Raw genomic sequence first — 22,267 nt, forward strand, 5'->3', positions numbered from 1 at the left:
GGGTCAGCATGTGCCATTTGGCCTGCGGCATCGATATAGGCTGACCCAGGATTCAGACGAAGAGGCATCTGATAGTGTTTTAATTGTTGGGTACCGGTCAGTTGTCGGGTTTGTATGGGGCTACGTGGAGGGGCGTCAGTCATAGGTTCCAGTCGGGGAGAAATAGGGTATGGGGATGTGGGAGCTTGGTTTTGGGAAAAGGTTGTAAATAAAACACTTCGAGTCGAGCTAGAAGAAGCTTGACCGGAAGTCTGAAGTGGCGCCAAATCAGGATATTCGGATCTAATGGGGGTTGGCTCTGATTCCGGAAGGGGAGATTTAGTACGAGAGGGGGTGGATTCTGTACTGGAGGAGGAAGCGGAAGTGGATGAGGGTAATGAGGGAAGGGTTGCAGGACTTCCTGCATTTGCGTCACTTCCTCTTAACGGAAAGTAAGGGGGCGGCAAAGGGATCTCGGACTCAGGGGGCGTGTCCAAAATGGGCCTAACACCAGTCCTAGTGGACAAACAAGTCCTAGCTACCATGAGGCGACATTGCTCCTCGTGGCATGTCTGAAGCCATTTTGGCGAGTCATTTACGGCCTGTCTCCAACAATCAATATAAGGAAACTGGCCGTAAAGTTCAGGCCTACCCGATACAGCCACGTGTAAGCGCTGTACCAGAGTTGGATCCAAACTGCCACGTGGCGGCCATGCCGCAACCAAAGTAGGCCACTCCCTAGTACACAAAGTGACCAAACGTACAGGAGACATTTTAACCCCAAAATCACAAGTTTTGAATCCCTTTTTAAAATTCTTCACCATACAACCTAAGGGATCCGGAATCGTTGACTGCGACGCGCCCATACTTATCAATGGAACGTCGTTGACAACGAATACTATGCACGCGTACTATTCAACAGTCACACCCGTTTCCTCTGGCAACAGCACCACGTGGTACGGTTACCAAGTGAAACGTATACAATAACACAATAAAACACTCAGGGAATTCCCGTACACACACAGCTGTTACACCAGTCACTAGATAATCAATATTATGCCCTTTGGCGAAACTATACAGTCACCCACGCTATAATTCTCTATATACGAATTACCCGTCTATAACACACCCCAGTAACATCGTCTTTTACAAATAGCGGTTACAGTACGGTTAGCATAGGTCAAAGCTCAAGTTAAGGTCACAATACAATTATTAGTGGTTATGGTGTTAAACATGCAATGGACGACAATGATTAGTACTTATATACAGTGTCAGTAAATATACAGGGTTATGGTACCGTGCACTATAATACAGCAACACACTATTAACACTCTCGCTAGACGGCTGAGCTCGCGCTATCTAACAAGATATACACTTTACTAAACAATCTTTATCACATTTACAATTCCCAACTAAACTATTGGCCAGTACCTTGAATGGACTACCTAAAAACAATCTACATACGTTTTGGTTAGCCACACTGCCCAAGCACCACATATAGCGAGCTAGAGGACCGAATTTACACAGACGCCTCTTAGTCGATTACTATCAAAAATCTAGTGGGTTCCAAATTTACACGCCTTCCCACTTAGCCAAGATAGGTTGAGAGCTAGCGAACCGAATTTACACAGACGCCGCTTAGTCTCCCGGTCCCTCCGACCTAGCGAACAAAATATACACCCTAGAACGCTAGTCTAGACAAGACACCGGTGTCCGGCTAGGGCTATTTACACCAGAGCCCCGCCTGACTAACAAAATCAAACGGTCTGACTAAAGAGCGTTCGATCGAGCGGTGCGCCTTCGCTCCTTCCCTCCGACAGAGGGGGCAGATTCCATACACAAATAACCCCTTATGGGCCTACCGCACAATCGGTATACCCCTAGTGGGTCTGCCGTCTAAAACAGCAGTTGTCTTACCTCCTCGTTCCTGAACCTGAGTTCACACTCATCGACGGGGATACCCCAGCACTTCTCACGTAGAGGCCGATGATCTCCTGGACAACAGACCAGTGGCGCCGAGACGAAGGGAGGTCCACGCAGAAGTTCAGGGGTGCAGCCGTAGAGAACGTGGGCAAAGATAGACCGTCTCACGCCTCTGCCTCTCAGCTACCGTTGAACGATGAGCTTCCCGGCCAATGCACCAAATGATACCGGAGAAACTGACGGAAGCGAAGCACAGAGAGATGGACACAGGTTTCTTCAGGAAGGAAGAGATTCTTTATTGGATCACCGATCGGGACTCAGAGGGACTAGCGTCACCAAAATACCACAAGTTCTGAGCCCCGGACAATAGTGCAGGCTCCTTATATAGGCACATAACTCCTCCCATATTAAGCTCCACCCGCACATTCCCAATCAATACAAATAAGAATTAACTTCCTGCTTGACCGCATGGCTTGTCCAGCACAATGGAGGACGGGGAATACTACATCCTGTATTCTTGCACATGCTCCGTACACTACTGATCGTATCTTGCCTCGTGCAACCAACTGATCGATACGTCAGCATATGCACGTACACATGCCACGTGGTAATCTCGGCCTACTAAATTTATTTTTACCGAGATTCCACCACAGGTTTATAAAACACCCCTTCATGTCTCATTAGAGATGTTTATACTTTGTCTGATACCAGCAAAGTTTATTGTATGTGTAGAAGCCCTATAAAGGGTTAAATGTAAAAGTGTTTATAAAATACCCCTTCCGGTCTCACTGGAGATTCTTGGCTGATATCAGCATATCTAATGGTTAGCGTAGGAACTCACCTTTTGAGGCTTGCCTTGATGTGGCAGGTGAGCTTACATATTCAAATGGACATTGGAATAAAACTAAAGAGCCTCCATTTTGTTTAAATGCACATGGGGATTTAGGCCAGAGCGCAGGTAACGTTCTCTTTGTTTTTACAATGTATTTTGAGCTGTTGGATACTAAGCTACTGCTGCTGTATTCAGCTTAATAAAGCAGTTTGGGTGTATAGATCATGCCCCTGCAGTCTCACTGCTCAGTTCTCATTTAGGAGTTAAATCATTTTTTGTTTCTGTTTATGCAGCCCTAGCCACAACTTCCCTGGCAGTGACTGACACAACCTCTGGAAAACACGCTTTAATTTTCAATCAGATCTTACAGTATAATGTGTTTACTTTAGAGGTTTGTATCTACTGCTCTGTAAATTGAACTTTAATCACACACGGGAGCTCCTGTAGGCTGCAGCAGGCTTTAACAGAGCAGTAGATAAGACCTTCTAAATGAAACAGAATGTGCAATAAGGGAAGTTTATGTCTTCATAGGAAGTGTGAGGAGACATGGTAGGTCACATCCAGAGGAAGTGTGGCTAGACTGCATAAACAAAGTGAATTAACTCCTAAATGGTAGAAAGTTGAGCTGTTGGACTGCAGGGGCATGATCTATACATCAATACCACTCCATTAAGCTGAAGTTGTGTTTGTGCTTACAGTGCCCCTTTAAGTCTCCAAATATCTGTAGGGTTTATTGTAAAGATATATGGTTGTCTTTTGAGAGTTACAGGGCTCCGTTTCTGGAGAGCTACTGGGTTCAGTATCCAGTGTATATTGACACAAAGTAGTTGCATATTTTGCAAAGACCCCCCATAAAGTGACATCTCTTGTTTGGGACAAGTAGCCATGGTGTGCAGTCGAAGGTAAGTTCACTTATCTAATGCTGTCCCTCGTGACCCCTGCCAACTTCTTCTTGTACATGCTCTTCGGCTCCTGGTGCTTTATTTGCGCATGCATGAGAGTATAACATTAACGTTTCTGGAGGGTCCTGCAGGACTGAGAGATCCTCTATAGATGACATTTTGCAATGAGCGAGACTATAAATAAATCCCACATACATCACGTCTGTTTACTGCTAGGATTGGACAAAGGTTTCAGCGGAGCTCAGCCTTTTGCCAACCTAAGATTTACCTACTTTATCTCATGGTATGTTTGGTTTCAACAAAATTCCAAGACAGCAGAATGTGTATTTAAGAAAGATTTAATCTGAAATACTTAGAGGTGACAGAGCTTTAACATAATAAATGCGTTACCAACGTCATATTGATGGTACGTCTGACTCTGCGAGGGATAAAACTATATAAGTATGTGGGATAATGCATGCCAGTGAAGATGTTATTAGTGATACAGATGTCTTTGACATGAAACACAAATTTGAATTTGAGTGCTTCAATATTTAGTGCATTGTTGTCTAGTAAGAAAGATGTATTGATTCCTTGTGCTTATGTTTGACTAGTAAAGTCTGTGTCTGTGTGTTTGTGTCATATTATTTTTCAGGCCAATAATTCAGAGAAAGATTGATGTTCTCGGACAGGCTGGGTTGTCTGAGTCTGGTTTTTCTGAGAACACAGAATCTACAGATTTTTTGAAAAAGGTAAGTCAAATACCAAACACTTAGTTGCCTGCTCAGCCATTTGCTAAGCAAAAATGAATATTATACAGTTAACAATTATAAATATGGTATATCAGGGAGCACTGCTTATGTAACCAAAGACACTGAAGGTAAAAATAGGAATTTCTTATATATTCATATTGCATAATAATAATGTAAACATTTTACCTCACAATGTAGTCACCAAAACAACTTTAGCTCAATAAAACCCCTGCAGTCTCACTGCTCAAGTTGGTCATTTAGGAGTTAAATCAATTTGTTTTATACAGCCCGATTTACACCTCCCAGGTGACTTGCACAGCCTTCCTAAACACTTCCTGTAAAGAGTCATCTAATGTGTATACTTCCTTTATTGTAAATTCTGATTGATTTAGAATTTCGTATCTCCTGCTCTGTTAATAACTTGCTAGACCCAGCGTAATTAAAAGTTCAATTTACAGAGCAGAAAATGATAATTCTGAGTAAGTTACCATCTAAATGAAAATGAAACTTTTATTTTCATGCAGGCTGTGTCAGTCACAGCCAGGGTAGATGTGGCAAAAGTGATTTAACTCCTAAATGGCAGCTAATTGAGCAGTGAGACTGCAGAGGCATGATCTACACACGCAAACTGCTTCTTTAAGATAGACACTATAATGTCCCTTTAAATAATAAAAAAAATGACTGCTTTCCTTCATTGATTTCTTGTAGGATCCGAAACAGATGATTCTTGATGATCTATTCATGGTGTCTAACATGGAGGACAGAGATATTGATAATGTAGATAATGTAGATGAAGCTTTATTTCTAAAGGCCTGTGAGGAAGTGGAACAAGATACTCTGCTGGACTACAGCTCAGAGGAATACGTGGAAAGCCCCTCCAAAAAAAGGAGAACCGAAGATCCATTTAAATCATGGCGTTAAAAGGAAGATAGGTTTTATTTGTACAGTGTTTGTAAGATTTTTATTTTTAAATTTTAAGTATATTTTGTATCGTTTATATCATATTAAAGTTCGAATAGTTCTTCATGTGAGTGTGTAATGTGTGGTAAACTCCAGCAATACGTGTGGTGTGTTCACCTAAAGTCACCTTTGTGCTGAAAATGAGAAACCATCTCTACAAGGTAAAGAACGGAGTCACAATGGTTGGTGGTGTGAGTTATAAAGACAGTTGAATTCTATCAGGCTGGGTGTGGATGTGTACATTCATTTTTCAGGGATGCCCACACTAATCTTCACTGCCAACAATATGGTAGTATTTGCAGTGTAATTAAACCCCACTTACCCTAACACAAATATCGTGCTGTAATAGTGGACTGTCATTCCCTTACTGTACAGGAGCCAGAATGGATTGACTGGTACAGGGCTCCTGAACTGCTGCAAGGAGGGAGGTGAGAATTGGGAGAAATAGAGGCACGTATTTAGGGCATATGTGCAGTGAAATTATATTCTGTCCCTCCTCCCCCCAATTCAGCCTTTTTATCATTTCTTCCAGCTCTTTCTATAATATCCGTGCTATATGTTTTCTGTTATTCTTTCTATCTCTATCCTCTATCCTCATCTTTATCCTGACTATTTCACTTACATTATCACACCCATATATCAATGTCTTTAATAGCTTCAGCTTATTCTACTTTAGAGAACAAGAGAATTCCTTCACCAAGTCCCTCATGCATTTACTTTACTGTCAGTTCTGTTCCTTACTTTGCACAAACCCTGTTATACCCTTCTTTCCTCTCCCGCCAGCCAGCCATCTGCCTTCTCTACCTAATTGCATACACTAATTATTTTACTCCCACATTAGATTGTTTTCTGCCAATATTGTTGCAAACATACTATTACAATAAAATCCCATTTAGGGCTCTAAAGGCTGTTTCAGTGGTTTACCCATATGGTGATCTGTGATATACTACATTCAATTTTAATGTACATCTCCTTAAAGAAACAGAGTATTGGTACAGTGAATATTTTTTCACATACACGCAGTGTTTTTAAATTATTAGGTGTTTTACTTGTCTTTTGCCCCACACCCCCCCCCCCCCCCTATATGCACTCTATTTGCTAGGGCGCCGCGTGGAGGAAGTGCTGTGCTGGTACACTATATGGAGAAACTGAAGGGGGGATTTGGGAAGTGGGGGGGTTCGGTTTAAGTGGCTGCTGTAGTGTGATTAATATCACTGTCACCTCAGTCTCTTCTGCCATGACATAAATGATTGGTGTAGATACATCACTTTGTATCTGTACTGTTATGGGCATCAGGTATCAGTATAAAAGCTGTGTATGGCTGGGCTGCATGATGGGAGTTGGAGTAGCTGTGTATGGCTAGGCTGCATGATGGGAGTTGGAGTAGCTGTGTATGGCTGGGCTGCATGATGGGAGTTGTAGTAGCTGTGTAAGGCTGGGCTGCATGATGGGAGTTGTAGTAGCTGTGTATGGCTGGGCTGCATGATGGGAGTTGTAGTAGCTGTGTATGGCTGGGCTGCATGATGGGAGTTGTAGTAGCTGTGTATGGCTGGGCTGCATGATGGGAGTTGTAGTAGCTGTGTATGGCTGGGCTGCATGATGGGAGTTGTAGTAGCTGTGTATGGCTGGGCTGCATGATGGGAGTTGTAGTAGCTATGTATGGCAGGGCTGCATGATGGGAGTTGTAGTAGCTATGTATGGCAGGGCTGCATGATGGGAGTTGTAGTAGCTGTGTATGGCAGGGCTGCATGATGGGAGTTGTAGTAGCTGTGTATGGCTGGGTTGCATGATGGGAGTTGTAGTAGCTGTGTATGGCAGGGCTGCATGATGGGAGTTGTGGTAGCTGTGTATGGCTGGGTTGCATGATGGGAGTTGTAGTAGCTGTGTATGGCAGGGCTGCATGATGGGAGTTGTGGTAGCTGTGTATGGCTGGGTTGCATGATGGGAGTTGTAGTAGCTGTGTATGGCTGGGCTGCATGATGGGAGTTGTAGTAGCTGTGTATGGCTGGGTTGCATGATGGGAGTTGTAGTAGCTGTGTATGGCTGGGCTGGTGGTGTATCTCGGTTTCTATGGTAACCCTGGGTCCTCCAAGGCTGCCGCCTGCTCTATGGTCTGTTGGAAGCAATAATTTTCGGTGCCGCTCTATCTTCGCACTCTATAGTCCCGGAAGTGACGTTTACGTTTAGTTTAACTCGGAGCGCGCGAGCAGCTGGTTTTAATACCGAGTGAGTGACAGACAGACCGTATCCAAGGTAACGGGGGGTGTACATATATACACTGACCATATTGGGGGGGGGGGTGTACATATATACACTGACCATGGGGGGGTGTACATATATACACTGACCATATGGGGGGGGGGTGTACATATATACACTGACCATGGGGGGGTGTACATATATACACTGCTCATGGGGGGGGTGTACATATATACTCTGACCATATGGGGGGGGGGGTGTACATATATACACTGACCATGGGGGGGTGTACATATATACACTGACCATATGGGGGGGGGTGTACATATATACACTGCTCATGGGGGGGGTGTACATATATACTCTGACCATATGGGGGGGGGGTGTACATATATACACTGACCATATGGGGGGGGGTGTACATATATACACTGACCATATGGGGGGGTGTACATATATACACTGACCATATGGGGGGGTGTACATATATACACTGACCATATGGGGGGGTGTACATATATACACTGACCATGGGGGGGTGTACATATATACACTGACCATATGGGGGGGGGGTGTACATATATACACTGCTCATGGGGGGGGTGTACATATATACTCTGACCATATGGGGGGGGTGTACATATATACACTGACCATGGGGGGGTGTACATATATACACTGACCATGGGGGGGTGTACATATATACACTGACCATATGGGGGGGGGTGTACATATATACACTGCTCATGGGGGGGGTGTACATATATACTCTGACCATATGGGGGGGTGTACATATATACACTGACCATATGGGGGGGGGGGGTGTACATATATACACTGACCATATGGGGGGGTGTGTACATATATACACTGCTCATGGGGGGGTGTACATATATACACTGCTCATGGGGGGGGTGTACATATATACTCTGACCATATGGGGGGGGGGTGTACATATATACTCTGACCATATGGGGGGGTGTACATATATACACTGACCATGGGGGGGTGTACATATATACACTGACCATGGGGGGGTGTACATATATACACTGACCATGGGGGGGGTGTACATATATACACTGACCATGGGGGGGTGTACATATATACACTGACCATGGGGGGGAGGGGTGTACATATATACACTGACCATGGGGGTGTGTACATATATCCACTGACCATGGGGGGGTGTACATATATACACTGCTCATGGGGGGGGGGTGTACATATATACACTGACCATATTGGGATATTGGGGGGGTGTACATATATACACTGACCATATGGGGGGGTGTACATATATACACTGACCGTGGGGGGGGGGTGTACATATATACACTGACCGTGGGGGGGGGGTGTACATATATACACTGACCGTGGGGGGGGGGTGTACGTATATACACTGACCGTGGGGGGGGGGGTGTACGTATATACACTGACCGTGGGGGGGGGGGGTGTACGTATATACACTGACCGTGGGGGGGGTGTACGTATATACACTGACCGTGGGGGGGGGGGGGTGTACGTATATACACTGACCGTGGGGGGTGTACATATATACACTGACCGTGGGGGGTGTACATATATTCACTGACCGTGGGGGGGGTGTACATATATACACTGACCGTGGGGGGGGGTGTACATATATACACTGACCGTGGGGGGGGGTCAGACATCGTGACCTGCATGGGGTTGTTCAGACATATGGTGATCAGTCTGGGGTGGGGAGTCAGACATATTGCGACCTGCATGGGGTTGGTCAGACATATGGTGACCAGCCTGGGGTGGGGGGTGGGGGGGGTCAGACATGGTGAACAGCCCGAGGTTGTTTCACGTTGACTAGCACGTGGAGGGGTCAGATGTACAATACTTTGTGTGAGGGGGGCAGACATATATTGATCGGCTGGGAGGGGGGGGTCAGACGTACAGTGAATTGCCCGGGGTGGGTCAGACGTACAATGACCGTCCAATGTCAGATAACCATGTGCTTTACATTGTAGATGGAGGCCCTGGAGCAGTTTCTGTCAGAAGATGAAGAAAGCCAGTTCTCCTTCACTACTGCTGAACTGGAGGTTAGCTTATGTGAATATTGATCTTTGTTTACTTTCAAATGTACATAAAGTGCATATTTGGATCATGAGTGGTAGTGCAGCAATTTGGTTTTACTTTTCTTAAACGAACGTTAAAATTTAATTTTCCATCATTTTACAATTTGAAAAGAACATTGGTTATTCCTCTTCTTAAAAAACAAACTAAAAAAAAGTAAGCTCCATTCTACAGAATAGGTCTGGCTGAACACTATGTGAAGGATAGAGTGCAAGCTATCTGCAAGTGATAGTTATTCATTTTCCCTCTCCTAATGCAGGTTGGTTCATAGTTCTGATCATTCATTGCTGTCAGTGGCTGAGCTATGTGTATACATTTGATAAGGAAATATTTTTCTGGATTGAGGGGGCGTGACTAAAGAGGCCGGCTTACTGCTAAACATGTATTTTATATGAAGATTTGAGCATGCAAACAATGCAGCAAATTAATTAATTAAAACCAAATTAAATGTATTAAAGTGGGGTTTAATGAGTCATGTTTTTAATGGTTTACCAACATATAAGGGCACTGGTATATTGTTGGCAATGTAGGCATAGCGTATTCACTATAAATTGATTTTATTAAAGACACGGAGGCTCATATTATGCATAACTCTTTCTTTATTTCCTCAGCAGCAAAGATAGAGGAATATAAATATTGTCAAAATGAAAGAAAAAACTGAACAGGCATAACAGTCAGCCAATCACATAACAGAGGAAGTAGCTATATAAGTCCTGTGTCTCCCACAATCCCCCTCTTTCTTTGCTGCTTCCTCAGACAGCTAAGTATCCATGTTTAGCTCTCTTACTTGTTGCACTTTGATTGTGGTATTTCTTGTTATTATTGCCATTTACTGATTTTACTTTGGTGTTGTGTTTATTGATGCATCCCTTGTTTAAATGTATATGCATCGTTTTTATTTGTTGTGCTCTTAGTGTGCCTTGGGGATCCCTGGGGGTTTTCCCCCTTTACCGGGAGATTTTTTCTCTCCCTGCCTTTCCCTTGCTCCCTCGCGGGTGCAAACAGTGATTTTTGCCGCGGCCGGTCCTTGCTTCACGACCGCGGCTACGTGCACTTCCCTGCCCGCCCACGGTCTTACCGCGCGGGCAGAGTGCACGCGCCCCTTCCCCCGACGGGTGCACGGCCGCCAGCACTTCCCTCGCGTGCGGCGGCCATTTTGGACGGACCTCCATGCGGTCTGCCTCCTAGTTGCCGTGCAGTCGGTCGCCTCGATCCCTCCCGGGCACACTAACGGTCTGACTATTTCTTATTGCTTTTTCTCTGTGGGTTACTCAACCCTTTTAGTTCTCTCCTGCCCCATTTCGTTAGTCTAAAGTTTGCTCTTACAAACTATAGCCAGCATGCAGGATAGGGATGATGGGCCTGCAGATCCCTCAGGGGACTTTACCATGGAGACTACTGAGAGTGCTATGGCCTCTCAGGAATTTCAAGCATTGCTTGAAGCCACTATGGCTTCCTCCCTGCAGAAGGCTATTGCCTCGGCCATGGGGGCTGTCTCCTCCTCATTTACCCACTCCCTGCACTCTATGGTTGTACCTGCAGTAACCACCCCAACTTCCCAGGGTGGGGGGTCCCCTTCCCCTGCCCAGACAGTGCCTGGGGCACGTAAGGCTAAGGCCAAATCCAAAAATGTCGGCTCCCACTCCTCGATGCAGGTGCTACCTGCCATGAATGACACGCTGGAAGCGGTCACTGATAGCGCGCACCCCACGCGCAAAAGAGCCCCTGGCCGGGCTAAAAAGGCTAGACTATGGAAAAGGGCCAGAGCCCTAGATGATGGGTCGGATACCGACCGGAGTGTGGAGGATGAGTCCGACCATATGGGATATGACTCCTTTGACGAAGGTGAATCTGGCGAGGATTTGCCCCTTACGGGCGTGACCCCCTCGGGCTCCTCTGCCAAGGCCAGTGGCCACTTATTAGACGCCTCTGGGGATACCAAGGCGATTCTTGACCCGCAGGGTAACCCCCTGTTCGACCCTGACGACTTGCGGCACCCCAGGTCCGCTGAGTGGGTTCCCCCAGACCATATTGCCCAATACGTGGCTAAGCGTATTCGCACCCCGCTCTCTAAAGAAGGCCGCAATAAACTGCGCGCCGAATGCCCGAGGCCTTCCCTCCCCGGCGCCGCCGGCAAAACCCCGGATATTGACCCCCAAATTGCCCAATTCCTCAATAAGTCGGGCTGGAAGCCCAAGAAGGGCCTTGACCACTCCCTGAAAGGGTGCCAGGACAAGATCCTGGATACTCTGGGGCCCCTATCGAAGTTATACGAGCTTCTCGAAGCTGCCAAATCTGGAGACTCAGTTTTGGATATGGATGTGGCCATCGGGTGGGTCCAGCGAGCTATATGCCTGCTGGGCAATGCTAATACGGCTATGTCCTCTGAGAGGCGTAAGGCGATCCTCCTAAAGATCGACCCTAAGCTGGCCGCTATGACGGTGACAGAACCTGACCCGACTGAGGAGGGCTTGCTGTTCGGCTCCTCCTTTGTCAAAGACATGGGCTCCTATGTGAAGACCTTTACCGCAATTGATAAGGCGCAAGCGAACATGAAACGCATGTTCGCGCCCAAGGTTTTTGGAGGGGCCGGGCGTAGCAGGAACCGTCCGCCTGGCCGCGGTTACAGAGGCTCGTTCCGAGCACCCAGAGGTTCCTTTTTTCCATCACGAGGCTTCCAAGACCCGAGAGCACCCACCTTCTTCCCAGCCAGAGGCAGAGCTTGGGGCTCCAGATACCCCCGCAGTGGCGCTCCTAACAGACGTCCTTACGGTGAGTACCCCTTCTTCCCCTCCCGCTCAGGTAGCGGGGAGGTTGGCCTTGTTTTATCACAGGTGGGTGGCACTGACCTCAGATGCTTGGGTACTACAGTGTGTAAGGGGATATCGCCTAGAGTTTGTTTCTATGCCTGTCCAGTTTTATCCCCCCAGAGAACTGTCTCTTCCACCAGATCAGGACGAGATGATTTCCGCGGAAGTCGTGGAAATGTTGTCCAAGGGCGCAATAGAGGAACTGCCGTTCGCCGCACGAGGCTTTACGAGCAACTTGTTCCTTGTACCAAAGAAAGGAGGCGGAGTTCGCCCCGTGATAAATCTTCGCCCTCTCAATGCTTTCCTACGTTACCAACATTTCCAGATGGAGGGCATACACTGCTTCAGAGACCTTCTACGCCAAGCGGACTGGCTGGCCAAACTGGACCTGAAGGATGCTTACTTCACGGTTCCCATTGCCGCAGACTGCAGGGACTACCTGCATTTCACTTGGCATGGCCGACGATGGCGCTTCACCTGCCTGCCTTTCGGTCTCTCTTCGGCTCCTTGGTGCTTCACCAAGCTCCTGAAGCCGGTGGTGGCATTCCTCCGAACCCGAGGGGTCCGCCTCATTATTTACCTGGACGACATTCTGCTCCTATCCCAGTCGAGGGCGGACCTCCTACTACACTTGGACTGGACGACCGACCTTTTACAAGGTCTGGGATTTCTGATCAATTGGGACAAATCGGTCCTGACCCCCGCCCAGTCGATAGAATTCCTGGGCTTCAAAGTGGATTCCGTCCAACAGTTTTTGTTTCTACCGGATTCCAAGATGAAAGCCATTCGGAAGGAAATCCGGAGGGCTCTTCGTGTCTCAGACTTGTCAGTAAGACAATTGGCGAGAATTATTGGCCTCCTCGCAGCCTCTATCCAGGCGATCTTCCCGGGCCCACTACATTACAGAGCCCTTCAACGGCTCAAAGGGTCGCACCTTCGACTGGGCCACTCCTACGAATCTCGGATACGCTTGGACGCGGAGTCCAGAGACGAGTTAGAATGGTGGTTGGCACACATGGAGGCATGGAACGGGAGAGCCATTTTCGGCTCCGTCCCAGACGTAGTGATAGAGTCCGATGCCAGCTTGCACGGCTGGGGTGCTCGTTGTGGAGACGTTTCCACAGGAGGCAGATGGTCCGACATGGAGAAGTCGTTGCACATCAACTGCTTGGAACTTCTGGCGGGGGCATTCGCGATCCGCAGCCTTACCCCAGGGCGGGCGAATTGCTGCGTTCTGCTCAAGATGGACAACGTGTCGGCGGTCCGTTACATAAATCACCTGGGCGGCACGAAGTCCAAAATGTTGGCGATTCTAGCGAAGGATTTCTGGCAGTTCTGCCTCTACAACAACGTCTCGGTCTGGACAATTCCGGGTCTGGACAATTCGGGAGCGGATTGGAATTCCAGACACTTACGAGACTCTGGCGATTGGCATTTGCACGCCTCGGTGTTCCAGGGCCTGGACATGTTATGGGGAAAGTTCCAGATGGATCTGTTCGCATCACGGCTGAACACTCAGCTGCCGAGGTTCTACAGTTGGAGGCCGGACCCGGCAGCGGTGGCGACGGATGCCTTCCTCCAAGACTGGCCGCAGGGTCACCTGTACGCTTTTCCCCCGTTCAACATGATCGCACGCACGATCTCGAAACTGGTTCGCCACGACTGTTGTGTGGCGTTGGTCACCCCTCTCTGGATATCTCGACCATGGTTCCCTCGCTTGATGGAGTTGTCAATAGATTTTCCCCGGTTGATACCAGTCTTCCAGGACCTCCTTCTGGATCCGGATGGGAACTCGCATGACCTGGTGATTCAACACCCGTTGCCCCTGATAGCATGGTTCCTTTCAGGGGACCTTGGGTTGTCTCAGACGTTCCGCAAACAACTCTCCTGCTCCTCGATAACGCCTGGGCCCCAGGCACACGAACGGCTTATCGAGCTTCATGGAGATCGTGGTCTGGTTGGTGCATGGAACGGGCAGTGGATCCCGTATCTGCCCCTCTACATCTGATCCTGGAGTTCCTCACGTTCCTGTTTGACTCGGGCAAGGCGTACCGCACGATCAACCTATCCCGCTCGGCTATTTCGGCCGGACACAGGGGTTTGGATGGTTCCCCTGTCGGCAGACATCCTTTCGTATGTCGCCTTCTCAAGGGTATTCGCCTTGCACGTCCTCCTCGGCCTCGTTTCTCTGCCTTTTGGGATGTCAACGTGATGTTGCAGTTCCTCTCATCGTGGTACCCTAACCATGAATTGACTTTGAAACGGTTGTCATCCAAGCTGGTGATGTTACTCTGTTTGATCTCTTGCAAGAGGGTCTCTGACGTCAGGGCCCTGGATTGGGACGCCGTTGCATTCACCCCAGAAGGTGTTACTTTTGACATATCCAGGAGGACGAAGTCTGCATCCAAGTCGTTTACTTACCCGAGGTTTTCTGGTTGTCCGGCACTCTGCCCAGTGGATTGCGTCAAAGTTTATCTGGATGCTACACATTCCCTTCGCTCCGCTGATCTACATGATTTGTTCTTATCTTTTAAGTCACCTCACCGGCCAGTTTCGACACCTACTCTGGCACGTTGGGTGCGTTGGCTACTATCTTCTGCAGGTATAGACACCTCTGTTTTTACGCCTCATTCTGTGCGGGGCGCGATGGCTTCGAAAGCATCCTCAGTCGGATGTCGTCTAGAAGACATTATGCGAGCGGCGGACTGGTCCAGGGAATCGACCTTTCGAGATTTCTATTTCAGACCAATTGAACACATCGCATCTCGAGTAGTGGCACAGCTTTGAACTTGCATAATATGAGCCTCCGTGTCTTTAATAAAATTCCCAGATTTTACTAGTAACATGACGTAAAGTCATGATTTTATTAAAGACACGGAGGCGAGTATTATTCCCGCCCACCCTCCCGGTGTGGATTCTGGGAAATGAGATGCTTCGGTGCTATTCAGGTATGCTTTTCAATTAGGTCTGTATTTATATCATGTATTTATATCATGTATTTGCATCATGTTTTGGATGATCTTGACCATTTTATGCTGGATCCTAATTTTATATATTTTCTATTTCAGAATACAGTTTTTTGTATGGCTCCTCACGGTTATGTTTGGTAAGTCTACAGTTTTGAGTTTGGAAATTACCATATTTTTCTATCTTTTTTAGCTTGAAGTTTTCGAATTGTTTCCCGTTTCCTGTTTGGATCAAGTGGGACATCGTTATCTTACCTGGTCTTCGGTTTTCGCAAGAAAGAGGGGGATTGTGGGAGACACAGGACTTATATAGCTACTTCCTCTGTTATGTGATTGGCTGACTGTTATGCCTGTTCAGTTTTTTCTTTCATTTTGACAATATTTATATTCCTCTATCTTTGCTGCTGAGGAAATAAAGAAAGAGTTATGCATAATACTCGCCTCCGTGTCTTTAATAAAATCATGACTTTACGTCATGTTACTAGTAAAATCTGGGAATTTATTATTTCTTAATATTTTCTTTTTTTCAGACTCTCGTGCAGTTGTTGTGTGATGAAGTGGAGTCAGAAAGGGTTCTGCTAAGAAGAAACCAGGCAGAGTTAACAGAGTTGGAGGCAGATACTCTAAAAAGGTTTATCTATAAATAGAACAATACATTCTCTATATTCTTTTCACGTTAATATTATTCTTTGTTATAAAGGACACATTACTTCTCAGTTTGTAGCATAATCCACCCAGCTGACTATTACTGAGGTGTATTCCTGGATGAATCCAAATTGACACCTGTTAATAGATGTACTTCCCAGATGGTGTGGAGGATCATTTCCTGTGAATAGAGAGATGTTTTCTATCTCTATACCCATGTATGATATTAACCATTTATAACGGTATTTGGTATCTGCTTAGAATCTCCCAATTCCTAAACAGTCCGTTGTTTTATTTAGGAGTTCAGAAAGGGAGTCCTTCGTCTTTCGGATGGCTCAGACCATTAACCTGCGTGAGTGGCTTGAGAAAGAAGCAGAGACTAAAAGACAACTTGATAGAATCTTACAGGAGTTGGAAATATTACATAAAGGTTCAGACACAGGATCCAGGTATTGTAAAATATGGAGTCAACACTTCAGCCTCACCTCTGATTTTATAAATAGTGTTTTGTAGAGTGGAAGAATGAATCAATAAGTCTAAATATATATATATATATATATATATATATATATATATATATATATATATATATATATGTGTGTGTGTGTAGAAGAGCATGATATTGTGACTTGTCATGAAAGGAACAGAGGGGTGAGAGAAATTAAAAATGTAAAGGGACATTCCAGAACCAAAATAAAAATCACTATTTGATTGCTATATTTACAGCGAAAACATGCATTTATTTAATTATACCTGTGTTTTCATTGGCTGTATATCTAAAACCGCTTGCAGAAGCTGTAGATCTCTTGTCTGCAGCCTTTAGAAGCTCTCTTCTTCTTGCCCAGAGTTTCGGTGGCTGTCCAATCACAGACCTCCCAATGCAGCTCAATGAGAAGTCTTTGTAAGGCAGGTGCTCTGAAAAATTGTCTGCCTCTTGAGTTTAGATTCACTGAGCTAACCAAACCAGGAAGTAACGTGACCAGTTGTCTGATTGGCAGCCCAGGCGGGTGTAACAAGGTTAATTTGTCAAAGTGACAATTTCTAATAAAATCTGCATTTTTTGTAAAATGGGGGAAAAAAAGAGGACACACTCTTCCCAAATTAAGCGCTTCCGGTAGCTGAAGTGCTTTAGTTGTTTGGAACGTTCCTCTAAACAAAAGGTTTTTGTACTGTGGATTTCTGCTGAATAAAACAGTAGTAAAGAAACAGGAATATTTGACCCAAATAATTCTATTTGCAATGTTCATTCTTAAACTGATTTAGTGAATGATTATGGTGAATACTCCCAACAAGTAAAAAACAAAAAAATACTAAATACAAAATAAATTGTCCTGAATGAAAGAGATTGAGTGGGAAAACTTCAGTGTGACAGAAAGGTGATTACAATCTCAAACTAACCTGCAGTAAGTGATGTATGGATTTATAATGTGCTGGACCCGTTACTGGAACTAACATGTCGCTCTCTGCAGTGAAGCAGCAGCTGATGATATATTGGAGAAACTTGAAGTGAATACAGATAATGCTATCGCTTCGTTGGCTCAGAAGGAAACGCACCTCTTACAGCAAAAAGAACAACTGTTAAAATTAATGGAGACTGCGCAGAAAGCGCTAGCCGAGTGCAAGCTGAAGGAGCAGAAAGGTGAGCGGCAATTAGCATCTTGCTCTAGTGGGAGGTTGGTTGAACTTAGTACTGAATGTAGAGCTGTAGAGAGGAGTGAGTCGATCTAGAATAAAGGTGACTAACACAGGATTATTCAGTAAAGTGAAAATTCATGGTAGCTGAAACTAAAGCATAACTGATTTACAGAATAATTTCCACTTCAGCTATTTTGACCTTAAATTTGAAATTCGCTTTGAATTCTAACTTTGAATAACCGTGTGTGTGTGTTTTGTAATCAGTGTCATTTACCACCGAGCTATGGTCTCTAGTGATCAGGTGAATGACAGCGATTGCTTTTTTTACATAATATTAATACAGTTTGAAATTAACTCATGCTTCCTCTTTATGCAGCACAGGAAAAGCTGTGTGAAGCTGTCCAGGGGTCATCTAAATGCTCACAGCAGAGGGAAGCTGACCGTCTGTTAGACACATGCATTAAGGAAATGGGTTTACTGCACATTTTGTCAAACAAGAAGAAATAACAGATTTACTCTGCAGCATCGCCTTCTAATATATGCAGTTCTGATAAATTATAAAGTAAGTTATGTTTTCAATTTAGTGTGTGTTACCTGCTTCAGAGATTTTCCTTTCTCTCCTCCTATTCTGACACTGTGACAATAGACCTACTGTTGAAGATCAGTGAGTGGTGATTAACAAATCTTTCTAGAGGTAAAGGGACACTCCGGGCATCAATACAACTAACCTTGTTATCATGCTGTATTTTTTGCATAAGGTTGGGGGCGGAGCCGGGCCACTGACTGAGCAGGACGCAGGTTGAGGGAGCTCCTCAGCTTAAATCATTTTCAAAACAAAGAAAAGGACAATCTACCCCCTAATTCCTCCTGACACGGGCATGCATCGACAGGGGGGTGTATGGGCAACCTATGGGGGTGAAACCTCGAAGGCAGAGCGCACTCTTGAAGATGAGGGCTCCCTGCGGCCTGCAACTTCCTACAGGGCGGGGGAATGTGCTCGGTCCCCTGTCCATCATCCACCCCGCGGACAGCTTGGGTCCCGCTTTCTCCCCCTCTGGGCCGGTAGGGGTTATCCCGGCCCCCGCTGGGCTACACGCTGAGGCCCCCGGACATGGTGGGAGATGCCGCAACGACAAATTGAGAGTCGAGCGGCGGCACACAAAATGGCGGATGCACCTGCGCCTGTGATACGGTACCCAGTGCCGCTTCAAGCCGACCTCATGGACCCCTTTAGCCACATTGAAGAGCGTCTGGAAGCAGCCTTCAACCGCTTTTGGGCAATCTTAATGGACAGGATGAAGCAGGCACCCCCTGCAAAACTACCACGGGTAAGAGTGCAGACACGCGGCGGAATAAGGCCCAAGAGACCTCCCAAAGCCAAACATCACACCCTGCGCCTCCCTGGGTCTGGGGCCACCCGGAGATTACCCCCAGAGCACCGAACACACAAGCAGAGAGGACTGACACTCAGACACCTGCCCTAAAATGGCAAAGGCACCTAAAAACCCCTGGATGGTTGGAACTGGACTCAGGGAACCTCCAAGCTCACAGCAACACGGCGCAGGCCCTGGAACTAGCCTGGGGTATGGAGAATGCCTCTACCCTGAAACGCAGCATGGCTCACGCCTCTGGACAGTGCACATGTGGAAGCTGGATGCCCAGCCAAGGTATCGGCTGACTCTCCAACTATAGAAGCTGGCTGTTAATTAAGCTAAGTCTGACAGGGACTCTAACCCAGGCTGTAACAGACCCAGCAGCACACAAGCGACTATCACCTTATTATGTGGTTTAATATTGTTATTTTATTACTATGTTTTTATTAGTCTGTCTTACTCATTTTGGTCACTCATCCCTATCAATCTGCCTAAGATTTGTATAGCCTAGTATCACTCGCTAGTCTCTCCTACCACTACTCCACTTTGTGGCATTAATACCACTATTGTCAACTTAGTAATACTCGTGGTCGCAGCGCCCTTACTCAGCATTACAATAAGCTCCCAGTGCATCTGAGCCTCCTGTTATGATGAATAGGCAGTAATACTCAACCTGCTCTACCATACCAGCGTTACTTGTCGGCAGCTCCTACTGTTTTACCTAGTTCACACCGAAGGCCCATTTTAAGTGCAGTCTAACTAATGAGCCTGTATTACTCTTGTTTTAACACTTTCTACTCAAATTTAAAATTGTGCATGTATGCTGGACTACCCCATGTTATGTGTTATGTGTTACAAAATTGCTTGAGGATTGCCCTCGGGGTACCTCACGCATGTATGTTATTCTCGATATGCACTAAAAAAAAAAAAAAAAAAAAAAAAAGGTTTTGCAGTATACTTGCATAATCCTGCCTCTTTAGCCACACCCCCTCACTCCAGAAAAAAAGACTTCCTTATGAAATGTATGTACACTGCTCAGCCTCTGACAATACTGAATGATCTGAACTACAAAACAACCTGCGTTAGAAGTAGAGGACATATACAGTAAGGATATCACAACCTGTTTGCTGCTTCTCTGACTGCAGCCAGGTTGTTAATTAAAAAGCTGTTCACTCAGTGCTGTTGGGGCTAAGACTGTGTACATACATTTGATAAGGAAGTCTTTCTGGCATGAGGGGTGAGGCTAAGGAGGCAGGCTTATGGTGCAGCATTCTCCAACACAATATTTTGTGCAGAAATGATAAGTATTTGAGTATGCAAAAGAATTCAGCATATGTCTAGTCACTACTTTCAGGGGTGCACATTCACTTCTCATAAATTTTTTGATCCCAACAGCTTGGGCAATATACAGGCAATACCCTTAATCCTCAGCACATGGCATCTCTTACCTGTATTCTTACTGCACACTCTTATCATGCTGGTACTGTACCCCCCAGGCTTCTCCGAAGGATGGATCCATCTCCGGACTGGCTCTGCTAGCGCTGTGACCTGGCAACAGACACATTTAATACAGATTTGGTGGGAATGCCCCCGGAGGGCAGCCCTTCTGGCAGAATGTTTATAATATGCTTAAATTATCCTTAGATGGTTTTCTCCCTTTTAAGCCTGCTTCTATGCTACTACATCACACCACTGTATTTGTGTTTGTCGCTATAAGAAGTCTATTACTATTCGGATATTCAACATTGCCAACATGAAGAATCCCACGGTTCTGGAAACAGTCTGTTAGCCCACCACTGCGGGTGTGATTTACTCAGATGAGGGAGCTCCATGTGCTTGAGTTGCACTATGGGGCTGAAGTCGATCCATCACTTTACACGTCACTTTGGACGCACTGGCTACTGACCACTAGCACTGAAGGCTTTCTAAGGTTATTTTAGTCTCTCCTTATAATTAGCCAATGCGGAGTGCCCTGCAGTGCATTTTTTCTGTTTTATCCTGACATTTACAGATCTGTGCTGAATGTTTGCTATCTTTAGTTTTAGTGAGTAACTCGGGCAGCTGCTCACTGTACTGGATATTGCGAATGAGGGACTGGCACATTCTCAACCTCCAGTGTTTTTCCAAATCCAGCTATTTATATCAATACTTTCATTTTAATCCTCTAATTTTACACAATTCCCTATTTAGTTAGTACACGCTAATGATTCAGTGTGTTTTTTTCCATGTGTGATTTGCAACTGTATTTAACTATTACTTGCTGCAATCACTAGGTGGCAGTGTGAGGCTCCACATGTAGCAGAGAACCCACCAACAATCTTAGATTTTTAGAGACAAGTTAAAAAAAAATATCTGGATTATTTATGAAGTGCCAACAAATTCTGTAGCGCTGAACGGTAGCAGTAAGTGAGCATCGGGACAATGATACAGATGCAAAGTAACTGATTTGTTGCAACACTTTTTTTTTCTTTTTTACAACTAACAGCAATTTGATTTATTTAATAGAGATGAACATTCTTCCTTCAATCAAATCAAAGCACTTAAGAGCCTTCCAGGAATCAGAATCCAAGCCAGGATTTCTCCCAAAGCAATGGATATGCATTCCTATTAATGCAGCTGGAATATCGGTAGTTATTCAATAAATGGCGCACGGCGAGGAGCTATTTACTGACACTTCATCACTCCTCAAAAGAACCTCCATTTTTTGTTCTTATTGTGTGGACTATTATATAAACTGACACAGAATGACCTAAAAAATGACTTAACCTTGAGTCTGCTCAAATCATGTCACATTTTATGCAAATTTTAGATTTTAATTTCTTTTTTAACAACCTGGAAGCTGTCTAGGACGCCAGACCATTGACTGACGTAAATAAAATGTAACTATGCTCTGTAACATAACATTGAAAACAATTCAAAGTATTGCAAAAACTAGATAAAGCCTGTTTAGTACGCACTGTGCTCTTAATAGCTAATAAAACAAATGGTGATGTATTTATATATTCACATAACTTTCATTATTTAAAAGGTTTTTTTTTTTCTTCATATTAAAATGTTTTAAAGCTCCAGCAGAGGGCGCAAAGAAACTGTAAAAATGAAAATAAAAAACTGAAAATAAATGAATAAATAAAATAAATAAAACTGAAAATAAATGTAATAAATTAGCCATGCTGTATACCGAATAGAGAATGGGCAGAGGACAGCAT

The 22,267-nt window shown here is 45.4% G+C and overlaps 2 protein-coding genes across 3 annotated transcripts in view; both read left to right on the forward strand.

Annotated features, from left to right (window-relative positions):
* Positions 1-5,391, forward strand: part of SMARCAL1 (SWI/SNF related, matrix associated, actin dependent regulator of chromatin, subfamily a like 1) — a 55,363-nt gene extending 49,972 nt beyond the window's left edge. For both annotated transcript variants that reach the window (XM_063429241.1, XM_063429242.1), the window contains exons 16-17: positions 4,271-4,367; positions 5,076-5,391. In XM_063429241.1, coding sequence (XP_063285311.1) covers positions 4,271-4,367; positions 5,076-5,288 — 310 coding nt within the window. In that variant the 3' untranslated portion in view covers positions 5,289-5,391. The remainder of the gene's footprint in view (positions 1-4,270; positions 4,368-5,075) is intronic.
* A 2,117-nt stretch (positions 5,392-7,508) lies between these two features.
* On the forward strand, positions 7,509-21,754 carry LOC134570617 (uncharacterized). The gene is made up of 7 exons (XM_063428546.1): positions 7,509-7,580; positions 9,527-9,598; positions 15,939-16,039; positions 16,353-16,502; positions 17,523-17,692; positions 18,065-18,250; positions 21,567-21,754. The coding sequence occupies exons 2-6, from the start codon at positions 9,527-9,529 to the stop codon at positions 18,193-18,195; spliced, it is 624 nt and encodes a 207-aa protein (XP_063284616.1). The 5' UTR covers positions 7,509-7,580; the 3' UTR covers positions 18,196-18,250; positions 21,567-21,754.
* Positions 21,755-22,267: the final 513 nt, after the last annotated feature.

The sequence above is a fragment of the Pelobates fuscus genome, chromosome 8 (assembly GCF_036172605.1).
Source record: "Pelobates fuscus isolate aPelFus1 chromosome 8, aPelFus1.pri, whole genome shotgun sequence".
NCBI classification, from domain to species: domain Eukaryota; kingdom Metazoa; phylum Chordata; class Amphibia; order Anura; family Pelobatidae; genus Pelobates; species Pelobates fuscus.

Bases quoted from the DNA above. Each gene is read 5' to 3' on its own strand.
- LOC134570617 (XM_063428546.1), top strand. From the start codon at position 9,527: ATGGAGGCCCTGGAGCAGTTTCTGTCAGAAGATGAAGAAAGCCAGTTC. The intron at 16,503-17,522 runs GTATTGTAAAAT...CGCTCTCTGCAG, and splicing joins GGTTCAGACACAGGATCCAG to TGAAGCAGCAGCTGATGATA. The intron at 17,693-18,064 runs GTGAGCGGCAAT...CTCTTTATGCAG, and splicing joins CAAGCTGAAGGAGCAGAAAG to CACAGGAAAAGCTGTGTGAA.